The following is a 12,505-nucleotide window of genomic DNA, read 5'->3' on the forward strand; positions in this document are numbered from 1 at the left end:
GCCACGTGCTACACACAAGGCCGCTGAAGCCATTAACAGCCAGGTTGTTCTAGTCCGTGATCCACGTTCACAATTTCTCGCCTAGTAGAGGCAGAGATCTAACTAGTGCGAGCTGTGATAAAGGCAAGAAGCAGCGGTTCGTTAGCGCTCTACGCCCAGTCTGTACTAGTGAATTGAGTCTACTGGAAGTCTTGAAATTGGCAAAGCAATGAAAATGCTGACCAGACATAATTATGTAGGGGTCAAAGAAAACAAAATCATCATGAGAGGAGATATATGTATATATTACTCCTCAATGTCCTTGACCTTTTCCCATTCGCCCTTCAGATTTTCCTTCCACAGACTGACTTTGTTGTCACCACCGCTGACAGCAAGAATGTTCCCGCTCAAACTCCAGCTTGCCCGCCACAACACGGTGTCAAACTCGAGTGTTTGGCTGGTCCATTGGCCAGGGTTGGAGGCGTCCGAAGTCCAGATGCGGACGGTCTTGTCCTGCGAGGCAGAGGCAATGTATGACTTGGATAGAATGCTGGGGGACCAGGCCACATCACGAACCCAGTCTGAGTGGCCCTCCAGGGTCTGGGTGAGGTTGTAAGTCTTGGATTCGGCACTGTGAACACATGAATTAGCTCTCCTGGCGTGATACACCACCGTTCGATCGTTCGACATGAAAACATACTTGTAGTCCCAGATCTTGATCAAGTTGTCGCTTCCACCGGTCACAAATCGTCGCTGCTGGCCCGGCCCAGGGTTGGAGCTGATCAAGCTCCCCGCAGCGGCTGCAGGCGCCCAGCTGATCGAGTTCACACCCATGCCGTGGGCATGAAAAGTCTGGTGCGTCCAGGCATTGTCGCGGAATTCGAGCACACTCACATGTCCATCCGAAGAAGCACAGGCGAGAATGCAGCCGCTCTCATGAGGTGCCCAAGAGACCATGTTCACGGAAGCGGTGTGAAGAGAGAAGTCGAAGACCTTGGTCCAAGAGCTCCCGGAGGACGGAGAGGTCGCATTCTGTGGTTGTTCGCGCCAGATCAAGACCTTGCCATCATATGAAGAGGAGGCCAAGATTGTGCCGAACTTGGGATGCGCCTAAATGCGAACAAAGTGCGGTGGTTAGCCAAGTTGATTGCGCGCCAATCCACGTGGTTTTCGAACGAAATGAACTCCAACTTACCCATGCGACACACCACACAGCACCCTCGTGTCTGCCCCAAGTTTCGCGCTGGTCAGAAGATGTGAAAGTATAGCGAACGCAGCATGTTCACATTGACTTACCCCTTTAGGGTCTCAACCAAGCGGTGTGACTCTCCTTCAATCTCAAAGATCTTAATTGTCTTGTCGGACGAGCAGGTTGCCAACCGACGGCCATAGTAGTCAAGACCAGCATCATGCTATATTTTGGCCGGCATCTCATTAGTCTCTTTGCATTTTCGAAATGTCCAGTCGCAGGCTGAGTGCATCAATTGAAGACATATCCCAAGAAGAGGAACCCCCCTCCCCCGTACGTACAATCATGTCTTCGTGCCCCGAATTGGAAATAACCTGAGCGGCCGCCTAGAAGCCGGACGGAGAAAGAATTAGCACATCCCTTGCAGCCTCTATCTTCTTCAAGTATCAATCCCATACCATTTTGTCCGATTGCCGTGGTGCAGATAGCTTTGTGAACCGGGCCACTGTACTGATCGAGGGGAGCTTCGTCCCAGCGGCTCCAAACAACCTGGCCGCTTTGCTTATCTTATCGCGCGTGACCAAGAGTCACGTTCTCTCTCCTGGCTCACGTGACATGCCTCGGTCCTCTTGCGGAGTCGACGGGTAACCCCACGAGCCTCCGCGGGATGTGCTACTCCAGACTTTCAAGAGTCATCTGTAGCACGACCATCGGTTATCTCACTTTTCTCTTTCTCCTTTTGCCCGTGTACTCCTGTGGCAGTTCTTTCTTTAGTTCAGTCTTTGTAACTGCGCAACATTGGTGGTCTTCTTACGTCTTGACCCCTTTCTCTTCACCTCCCGCTATACCTCGGCTTGTCGATTTCACCATCCATAACTCGAAACCATGGCGGACGCACTTTGCGGCCCGTCAAATGCGCTGCAGAACTTCCAGAAGCATACGTCCGTTGACCGCACCCTGCAGCAGGACCGTCTAGTCTCCAGGCAGCCTACAAATCAGGTACGGCGTGTGAAATCGGCATCATCCAGGCCATCAGACTTGAACTAACGGTCTTTAGGGCTTCCGATCACAAAGTGCACGGGATGGCATTCTGGACCCCGAGTTTGCAGCTTTCGAAGCTAGCCATGGAGGCCTAGCAGCAATGCCGGATCTTCAACATCCGGCTCACTTTGGACACCCTGTTCAGCATCCGGCAACCGTGCAGTCGCAACCAAACTGGGCATCTGACTTCCAGAACCTCCACATCTCACAGCCGTCACCGCACCAAATGCAGAGAGCACCGATCGCATCATCTCAAACGGGATGGCACAATGAATTCATGAGCCAGCACCAACAGCCGCACTACCAGAATGCGGGACCCCAGCATGCTCAAGCCCAACAGTCTACCAACATCCCATTCCAGCCCTCTTTTGCACCGCATATGCCCATGTATAATAGCTCTTTGCCCATGCATCAAGCATGCATCAACACCAAGCGCCCGTGGCGAACGCAGTCCCGACAGAACAGTTTGACGATTCAGCCTTTGAAGCAGCTTTTGAGCAGGCACGCGCCGATATGCAAGAATTACAAAGCCCACAGCTTCCCCGAGAACCGGAAACTGTTTCCCAAAACCAAATGACTCAGCCCGAGGAGCCCGTCGTACAGGAGCAGGAGAAAATCACCATTGGCTCCGATACGATACCCAAAGATGAAACAGTGACGGCCAATCAAGATGCGGACGCTCTTGCACGCACTGCGGAGCATCTTCTCAACAGCGTGCGACACGAAAAAGATCAAAAATTCCAACAAAGCAACTTCCTAGCTTTGATGCGCCGAATCCGCGATCGGGAAGTGCGAGTGGAAGGAGATGAGTTCCGCGAAGTCAGTAGCAACCCGTAAAGCGGTTTTGGACTGTCAAGAGCGACAGAATCTACCGGGTATCATCATATCGATCTGGGGTGGTTCACGTTCATGCTAATTAATATGTTGGCGAGCAGACGGCACAATCTCTCCATCCCGGTGGTCCGTACTATCCCGGGCAGTCTCCGGAACCAGCCCCATCATCCGACAGAGCTAGTAAGGAACCTGCTCCTTCAACTTCCACACTCCTCTCCTCCGGCTAGTCTTGTCATGGAAGCAGGAGATTTCTCACTCAGAATCTTGAGTCCCCTTGTCTGACTATCCAGACTCTTCACCAGAGAATGTCTCTGATGAATGGCCGACTGTCGAAGAGGAATCTCCTCGTCTGGGCACCAATCCGGTGTCGCCTTTCTCCCCTGGCGATAACAACGTTCTTTACGAGGGATGGATCAACAGCCACGGGCTGGTCGACCGGCATCGCCCGATCTTTTGCTTCCGAGGAGATAGTGGTTCTTGAGCCCGATTGTGAGCAGGACGCCAGGAGGGAAGAGCCGGAGCTTTTCGGCTGCCCATCATCGATTGTTTTCCAGGATACCCTTCTTTGGTTTTATCATGTTTTGTATGCGTAGCGTCAAGTATATATTATGATACAGATCTATCTTGCTCGCCAAGAGTGGATTTTCATCCCTGGTCTTGTCTACCCAATAGCCTTTTACATGTCGCAACCATTTAATCCTGATGGCTAGTGCAGAAGACGCTCCTGGCCCTTTGCCTCTCCTTCCATCCTGCTAGGCATGGTTCTCGATCAATCTAGTAGATCTGAGGATATTTCACATCCAAAACAGGACCAAATCTCGCTCTTTTTACATCGAAAACAAAAGTTGTAGATAATGACTGTACCAGGACATGCCTTTTGTTCTCTCCTTTCTTCCATGAATTAGCCATGCCCAGTGGAAGCAACTGACCATGAAGATTTAAACAGTCTAGACACGCTGGTTCGAGCAACCATTTGAGATTCAGCCTCCTGGAACCTCTGGCAAGAAATATCTACATAAGGAAGCCCGTTCGTCCCGCCCAGCCCGTGAATTGTAGGTATTTGAAATATTTACTACAGCGCCTGAACTTATTTCATCCATTAGGGCTTGAAATTGCGAACACCTCTACATCGACGAGTCATAAGGGTGCCGGCAAAGCACTTCAATTGAATTGAAAGGGAGTGTCTTCATCCGATTGCACCCTGTCGTAACCGGAAGCTCAAAGTATGTGTGTGTGTGTGTGAGAGAGAGAGCCCGAGCATCCGACAGCTCTTCATTTCATACTCCTAAACGGCCCGGCGATTGCTCAATGACACACCAGTCCCAGCAGGACGGGAGACCAGACACACTACATCCCCGTGACCCTCGATCGGTCCAGTGCAGCCCACATGAACCGACGAGAATGAAAAATCAAAAGAAAACGGAACCATGCGTCTCGCTTATGCAGGCAAGGAATTCCGCCGGTGACACGAGGATTTGCCGAACCGAGGTTTAGCACACAGCAGACAACATTAAGGAAAGAGAGAGTAGGACTGCCCCCCAAAAAAGGAAAGGAATTTTTCTCCAAGACTAAAACGGATATTGTAGAACAAGGTTGGAATGAAGCAGGCACCGGGTATCTAGGTAAAACGACCGACGGGAATATCGTGGCGATGAAGGTCCCTTGACCATTCGGGCGTGGTCTTGTCCCGTTCGTAAAGGAAACCGCAGTTGTGGCAGAGAGTCTGTAAGAAATAGAAAGAAATTGTAAGTCAGAGTGGCATAAAAAGAGTGGTGAGCGACGAGCATTGCCACTATCGTCTAGAGTGAATTGACTTACACGAGGCCCATCGGGTCCATCTCGGACAGCCCATACGGCGGTCCCCCAGACCATACAGTTGCTGCATCGCCAGCTTTGTCGCTCCCTGGGAAAAGAAAAAGCAAACGTTAGCAAAGTGTCTCCTTTCCCCCCTCTCATTTTACCTCATCAACCACATACCAATCTGTCAGAGTACCACCTCCACCTCCATAACCCGCACCGGATCCCGTCTCCGGGGTACCGCGGCCACCAGGCGTGCCTCTGCCCGCTGGACTGAGACTGCGGAAGCGACGCTTGCGCTTGTTGCGTTCGCCACGACCCAAGGGCGTTTCACTATCAATATCGAAATAGCCACCACTATTCTGCCGTGAAACCTCGGGGGTGATACCCGTAGTCGAGGAGAATCGGGCGGTTTCTCGTCGCACACGACGAATCTCGCGCTCACGGTCACCTTCACGTCGCTCGATCTCCTCTTTGGACAAGGCCTCCACTTGAGGCTCCCACTTGTCTCCCAGCGTTTCTGGATCATATCGCCAACCAGCCTCCACTCCGTTGGCAGCTTGATTGTCGATCTCGTTTCCGTATCCATTGACAAGACCACCGCTTTCGCACACCTCTTTCTTCAACTTCAATACCGCCTCGTAGATGCCGTGCGCAATAGCGCTCACCCACTCGCCACCAAGGTGTAAATCGGCGCACGTCACTTGAGCGAATTCTTCCGCCATCCCGGGCGGGTGGAGCAGGGACCACTCAAATTTGTCCGTGTAGAGCTTGTTTTGCAGATTGATATTCAGACTGATCAAGCATCGATAGGCATCGTCCGGATTGAGGAGACTGTCATTGACCAAGGCCTCCTTGGTCGCCGTTACTGTAGCTCCATCACCGCGGGTCGCGTTTGTATCCACGGCGCTGGCAGCGGGGGTCATTGGTGTACCTCCCCGAGATCCCTCCCGTCTGGGTGGCACGCTGGGCGCGGGAATCGAGTGACTGCTCTGGAACAGAGGGTGCAGTGCGACACCAGCGTATTCTTCTAATTGTTGACGAATCTGGTTACTGATAGTCATTGTGGTCGCTTGGGGATTGGGCAGGTCGAGATCGCGCACGAAGCCAATTGCAAACTCTTCCGGCGTGGCTAGAGCCTCGTGGAGATTCCACAAGAAGGTGTCCTTGATTCGGAATGGTGGCATTGGGTCCGGCCGCCGGTATGCAGGAAGAGCAGGGTTGATGACCTGCTCATTGACGCCGCGAGGGAAAGGGAATGGCTCAAGAGGTTGGTGTGCAGCGACTTCAACGTCAATTCGAATGGGCACCAGGGTCAAGGGAAGCTGCGCTTGGATTTGTAATTGCTCGGCGCACCTATAACAAATCGTACTCCAACGTTAGCATTCGTGATTCAGGGTAATGACTCTGCTCCAGGTCATTGAAAAGTTCGCAAGAAGGGATCCATACGCAGGTCGTAACATCCGCTTGATCATCCATTCACGAAAAACGCCTTGAACCTCCACCGGCGCATGTGCTTCCTTGCCCAGCTTTTCCGATGCCGACAACGTGCCGCCCGCGGATTCTTCGCGTCTGAGACTTCTGAGCCCCGTCGGCCGACGGGGATTGTCACTGTCGTCAAAGTCATCATCGTCGTAACCGTCCTCCGCATAGTTGATCGCCGTGGTACCGCGTTTTGTCGTCCTCGGCGTTGGACCCGTCTGTACAGGGTAGACAGGCGTCAACAACGCGTTCGCATATTGGCGCACGCGTGGCGGATATGATGTGATGTAGCCTCTGAGGTGGGACATGTTGTGATGGTTGTTGACTAGCACATGCCCCTTCGCGGGCGATTAAAGGTGCAGGTTTCTGCTGTTCTCAAAGCCGATCAAAGGGCCAATTGAACACTCGAAGGGAATTGGACCAGATTCAGGACTTTCAAGGAGATTTCTTGAGGGGCAAGGGGCAAACGAAGAGTGGAATGAAATTGAATTTTTTTTTTCACTCGGGAGATTGCGATAAGGTGTCAGTCAAAGTGAGCTTGCTTGCGAAAGTAGTCCACGTCGATTGCTTTCACCACATTTGCGATTCTTTTGCGCCTGTCGCGTTTGCCCCGATTGAGCCACTCCGGCGGGTCCATTCCTATATCACGTGATGTAGCTGTGTGTGGCCTCAGGCGGAAAATTGAGTCCAGATCGACGCGGATGCACGTGTGGAGGCCTCAAAGTGACATTGCAGTACTCGTTGCCAGTTATCCGAGATGTGGCTTTGAAATGCACATGATTTAAAACAATTGTGGAGGTGGTTGAATTTCCATGCGTGCACAGCCCACGCTTGAAACCCCATGGTCCAAGTATCTACGTCCAACACGTATCCCAGCACCAGATTTCAATAGCCAGTTGTCCAACCTTGTGTGTAAGGGCAAAGTAAAGCTACGAGAGCGTTACCGTTTGATACGCTAAGACAGCTACCAAGCCAGTGAGAAATCCAAGAGAATCGATGGCAACCATTAAAATCCCGGCAAGACTCGCAATGATAGGCCAAGGTTCATGGAAGGGAGATCAAGGGGGTGACTAAGTATGTGGGCGACAAGACAGTGGATCTGGGTATAGGTACAGATGCAGTAAGGCGAAAGAAACAGAGGGCAAGAAAAGATCAAACTAAGATGATAAGAGGCAGATAAACTGCTATTACTGAGAAATCATCGCAGACCGATAACACTCTGGAATCATCGAATTAGCATCTTCGAGGTTCAGTGTGCAGAAGAGAAGTAGAAGACTCACCATTTCCAAAGTCCACACCCTACGGATCCAGACCTTGACCTGCCCATCCACCCCCTCAACATCGTCCAGGTCCACACCTTCCCACCAGCAGCGGCGAGCGGGCTTGCGCCAGAACAGCAGAAGCTTCTGGGCCATGCCAACGGCATTGCTGCCGGCAATGTCACCACGAATATCGGTGCGAAGTTTGGCCAACGCCAGGCTGCAGATGACTGCCTTGTTGGGTTCCGGGGCACGATGGCCCCAAGTGTCGTCTCGATCGAAGCCACTGCTCGCGCGGTCAGCTTTGTTTCTTCGGTTGGACTCTGCCCAGATTCTACTCACCCAGCTGTAAGCATCTCAATTAGATGCTGCTCAGTCGAGCCTACCTCCTCACTCTTTCGCAGACCGGAGAAAATACCATTCTGCTTCAGCAAGGAGCGACCGGCTGCGCGCTTGACCTCCAGCATTTCTTCATGGCCAATGTCTGCGCGTGGAGGGATCACGTAGAAGTCCAGGTCCTCCCGCAGGACAATGATCCCAGCACGGTCTTGGAGCATCTCTCGAGCTGGGTTGTGCACAGCCTCGGCGGTGTCGAGGTCGGGGGAAGTCGACCCAGAGGGCAAGGACGACGGGATCGAATGCGCAACCCCCCGGAAGAAATCCAGCATGAATTGAAGGGAGGTAGGATCATACTGCCGGAAATTAGAGAAATCATCATGGGAAAAGAGAATTTACTTTCCACTCACGTCAACAGGGTAAATGTCGCCTTCATGGAACCCACCCATATGCCCGTCCGGAAGAAGGCCATTTGGGAACAAAGAGAGCAAGACAAACTCCGGTAGGGTCAGCAGCTCATCCCGGGACAGTGTAAATCGAGTGCCACTGGTCAAGTGAAAGCGTCAGCATCGTTTCGGTAGCTATTCATTAGCAAAAGTACCGGGAATGTCAGGAGAACTCACCGGAGGTCCAAAGTGATGTGCTCATCACCGCCGATGTCTGTCTCACCGAGGCCTGTTAGATCTCACACGCCCCCGTCGCATGGGGCAGCTTGGGCAGCTGGCACATACCTCCTAGTGTGTTCACTGGTGGTCCCCCAGTCTGCTGGACCTGGGTGATGATGCTTGATGCGCCTCCGGCAGCAGCCATCACGTATGTAAATGATTGAAGTGGACTGTAACCCTCTGTGTATGGCGGCGGCGGTTCCCCGTCGTCGGTATTCTTGCCAAGCCCGTCCTTCTTTGGTTCGGAGAAGGATGCTTTGGTGTCTGCGACGACGGCCGACGATGGGACCGACGAGATTGAGTCCTCTACGAGTGATGTCTGCGCAAGGGCTAGAGCTTGAGCGGAAGCAGAAGACTCGGTGAATTCAGGATGGGTTGAATCGGTCGCGGCAAAGAGTGAGGAGAACGGTGGAGGGCTGATGCAGGCGGAGCTAGAGGCAGAGGCTTGAGACAGCGGGTGCGGCGGCGGAGTAAAGTAGCTTTCTTCCTCCACGAGGGAGTCCGTTGGGGAGGGCGGGCACGCCGTGATTGAAGATTGCCTGGGTTGTGGACTGTGCAACAAGTTATGATCTTGAGATCAGGCTCAAACCCGACGGGGCGGCTGATCTAGAGGGTTCCGGACTTGCGTCGTTTGGGGGGGGAGGGGGGTCCGCTTTAATGTCGATCAGGAGAAGTCACAGTGGCCGGGAGAGGATGCCCGTGCACATGTGCTGGTACACTTATATACTGAGAAAATACTCGGTGGACACAACTCGTGCATACAGTATATTCAGCAGTAATATCACATATAGTGATGGGTGAATTGTGGTATAGAGAGCTGGCGAAGCGGAGAGTTGATGATCCAAAAGAGGAGGTGATGATGGCTCGGCGCTAATTGCAGGAGTCCACTCCGTCGCTGTGGCGGTAAGTCCATTCGCTCCGGTGCTTCGACCGCCTTGAGCTTGGGGTACTAGCAGAGGTGAAGTGGAAATAACAATGTCCTGGGTACAGAGAAGAACCGCAATCGGAATGGTCAGCGTCGTCTCGATCACAATGAACTCATTCTTATATATAGCAGTGAAGGATTGGCTGGGACACCCGAGGTCTAGTGTACCTTGCTCCTATTGCTTCTGGTAGGGAAGACGGCAAGACGGATGTATGTACTACGACGGCAACGGCCATCGCGGAAGTGTACATCTTTGATGTTTAATGTTGGTTCACTTTCGCCCATTCAAAACAGTGTAGGTTGTTCCTGATGCAGCATGGTTCAAACAATCTCTGGCCAGGAATGATTATGCCATTCTCATTCACAAGAGAACAGGTATCATGTAGGACAAGCTATCAAAATTGCACAATATCGTTCTTGACCCAGAGACGGCAGAGGTGATCAAGAGGTTGTCTCGCTTGGCCCTTCCCGTCGCCCTTCCATTTCTATACCATGGAGTTCATCAGCATGAGTCAGATGGGCAGTATCTTGTGTGGTTCCTCTCTTATTCACATGTAATGGGATATCATACAATTCACAGCCCTCTGAAAATGCACTATGTAGGACGCTCCTCGCTATTGATGCTCACCATTTAAACATTCCGATCCACAAAAGACTGAATCATACCCTCCAAGCTCGGCTCATACTCTTTCAGGGTCACCTTGTCTCCCTCCAAAATAGTGTTGGCCTGCACAAAGACCTTACGGGGAACTTTGTTCTTCAGAACAACCTCCCTCACCTGCGAGCCCCACCAGCTATCCACAGAAGTGATCTCATCATACATGCCCTTGCCAGCCTCAATATCTGCAGTGCTCTTGTAGACATGCAGCTTCTGCAGGTATTGGGCAACAGCAGGCCGGCCGTGGCTCAAGATCTTGGAGCGATCGAGATGAATCTCCAGGTCGGAGAGATCCTCCTTGGTGTAGGACAACTTCACAAAGTCATCTCCAGCACCGAGGAATGTCCGCAAAATGCTGTACCGGGCCTGCATGTGAGCCTGGCCCCACTTCTGAGTCTTTGGGTCCCAGAACTCCAGAGCAACCAGACCAGCGCGAGCCATTTGGAGATAAGCAGCGTAGAGGACATCCCCGGCCTCGCCAGCCATATCCTCTGTGCCGTTGCCAAAGCCAAAGATCTTGAGAATCTCAAAGTCACAGCCCAAAACCATGGCAACACACTCGGCGCGGCACTCCTCATAGGAAGAGGCGATGGCGCCAAAAACCGAGCTCCATGTCTGGCCGGGCTTGTACCAGGTCGACACAGGCTTACCGGTAACGGGGCTGATGGGTGGGTTCGCAATGTCAAAGTTATACTCACCAGGTGCAGTCTCCTGAAGAAGCTTGCCGGTCCCATGGCCGAGAAGCTCATGGATGCCGACTTGAACCTCGAAGGCCGGATCACGACACCGGCGGAAGACTTCCTGGTCCTTCTCGGCAATGAAAGGAATGGGCTCATTGGGAGCCTTTGCACTCAGCACGTTGCCGAGAGAGACGTTCTTGAAGCCCAGGTTCTGACGGATATCGTCGTAGTTGGGAAGATTGATACCGGCAGGCAGGCCTGAGCATGCGAAGCTCAAAACCTCCAGAGAGGTGAAGTCAGGGCTGAGGAACTTGTCCTTCTCGAAGTCCTTACCCCAAGGCAGCTTGGGGATCATGCTCTCCGCACTGTCAACTAGAGCGCCAAAAGCACGAGTGCGCTCGAGGTTTACCTGCGCAAGCGAAGAGATTAGGGGGGGGTGTACAAAAACGTCAAGAAGGTAGCGGTCTTACCAGAGCCACAAATCCTTCCCATTCTCCGCGAACACCGTGGGGATCACGATAAGTCTCGACGAATCCAAGATTCGTCTCTAAGGCAGGCTTCTGGTCCTTCACCCAGATACGTTGGCTCTCCTTGAACGCCTCGATCGAGCCAGCGCCGAATGAGAGAGCATACGCATCAAGCATCTTCTTCTGGTTGTCGTTTGCAGCATTCTTCTCGGCCAGCTTGATGTTGTGTGCGATCTTGGCCATTTCCTCCTTGTAGTCTCCAAAGAGCAGGCGCAGTGTCTTGCCCTTGAGGGCGCCATCCAGCTCAAAAGTGTCCGTCTCGCCAAGGTCGCGGTCTTTCACCGGAGGATTGGCAACGCCCGAGGCGATCAGGAGCTCAAAGTCACCGGAGGGGGTCTTTCGAATCCTCGTATTTTCCAAGGCCAGCCCCTTCTTTTCCATCAAGTCTCCGATGGCCGTGATCTCGTCCTTGGTGATCGTGGGCGAGTCTGGGTAGTAAGTGGTCATGTGCCCATCAGTAGGGTAGCCCAGGTGCATCAAGGACTGTTCATTAGTCTCGTAGATACCACCACCAGTGCTGTTGGCCTTTTGGAAAGCCTCCTTGGTTTCTGAGGTGCTTGACGACAAAGCTTCAAGGGCAGATGCGGGGATGCGGGGGATGAACTTGGAGTCGCCAAAGCCCTTGTAGTTACCGCAGTTACCCAGAAACTGCGCAGCGTATTCGAGGAAATACCGAAGATCCTCATCGCTGACCTGAGTCTTTTGTGCCAGGCTCTTCCAGTCTCCATTGCAAGCTCGGTGGAGAGCAAGAATCAGATCATAGATCGGCTCTGACTCGGGAGAGACTTGGCGCAAGGTAACACGAGTGCCCTCGAACGCGGCTCTGCCAATATCAGACATCCCAGTTAGCTCCCCTCAAGCATTGTAGAATGAGAAAGACCCCATCGAGTAGCCCACAGCACCGTTTGCATCGATTCAGGGAAACCACTGACCTGCTCATGTAATGGGCATAGCGACGAAGACTTTCATCTTTCAAAGTGTCAAAATGCGACTTGATCTCCAAACGAACCACGCTGGGTGGAGAATCGGCCAAATAATGCTGTTTCACGCTGGCATCCATCATAGCTGTTTGTTGCAGTTGGCGGGCAAGAGAAAAGGAAGAAGAAAGTGTGGGCAGTCGGTGTGTCGCTGCT

General features: G+C 52.6%; 4 protein-coding genes across 4 annotated transcripts; 1 reads left to right on the forward strand and 3 right to left on the reverse strand.

Annotated features, from left to right (window-relative positions):
• Positions 1-285: 285 nt before the first annotated feature.
• Positions 286-1,629, reverse strand: POX_a00922 (Protein transport protein sec13; the record flags this gene model as incomplete). Its single annotated transcript, XM_050109856.1, has 6 exons — positions 286-610; positions 680-1,089; positions 1,175-1,205; positions 1,276-1,391; positions 1,510-1,554; positions 1,627-1,629. The coding sequence occupies 6 exons, from the start codon at positions 1,627-1,629 to the stop codon at positions 286-288; spliced, it is 930 nt and encodes a 309-aa protein (XP_049973624.1).
• A 424-nt stretch (positions 1,630-2,053) lies between these two features.
• Positions 2,054-3,524, forward strand: POX_a00923 (uncharacterized protein; the record flags this gene model as incomplete). Its single annotated transcript, XM_050109857.1, has 5 exons — positions 2,054-2,167; positions 2,226-2,596; positions 2,626-3,028; positions 3,145-3,223; positions 3,334-3,524. The coding sequence occupies 5 exons, from the start codon at positions 2,054-2,056 to the stop codon at positions 3,522-3,524; spliced, it is 1,158 nt and encodes a 385-aa protein (XP_049973625.1).
• A 1,137-nt stretch (positions 3,525-4,661) lies between these two features.
• On the reverse strand, positions 4,662-6,630 carry POX_a00925 (uncharacterized protein; the record flags this gene model as incomplete). The annotated part of the gene is made up of 4 exons (XM_050109858.1): positions 4,662-4,766; positions 4,862-4,946; positions 5,021-6,196; positions 6,290-6,630. 4 exons carry the CDS (start codon positions 6,628-6,630, stop codon positions 4,662-4,664), a joined length of 1,707 nt encoding a protein of 568 aa, XP_049973626.1.
• Positions 6,631-7,520: 890 nt separating this feature from the next.
• Positions 7,521-12,435, reverse strand: POX_a00926 (putative dipeptidyl peptidase 3; the record flags this gene model as incomplete). Its single annotated transcript, XM_050109859.1, has 9 exons — positions 7,521-7,541; positions 7,603-7,867; positions 7,924-8,273; positions 8,328-8,463; positions 8,541-8,592; positions 8,649-9,133; positions 10,194-11,254; positions 11,316-12,195; positions 12,305-12,435. 9 exons carry the CDS (start codon positions 12,433-12,435, stop codon positions 7,521-7,523), a joined length of 3,381 nt encoding a protein of 1,126 aa, XP_049973627.1.
• Positions 12,436-12,505: the final 70 nt, after the last annotated feature.

This window comes from Penicillium oxalicum, chromosome I (assembly GCF_001723175.1).
Source record: "Penicillium oxalicum strain HP7-1 chromosome I, whole genome shotgun sequence".
NCBI classification, from domain to species: domain Eukaryota; kingdom Fungi; phylum Ascomycota; class Eurotiomycetes; order Eurotiales; family Aspergillaceae; genus Penicillium; species Penicillium oxalicum.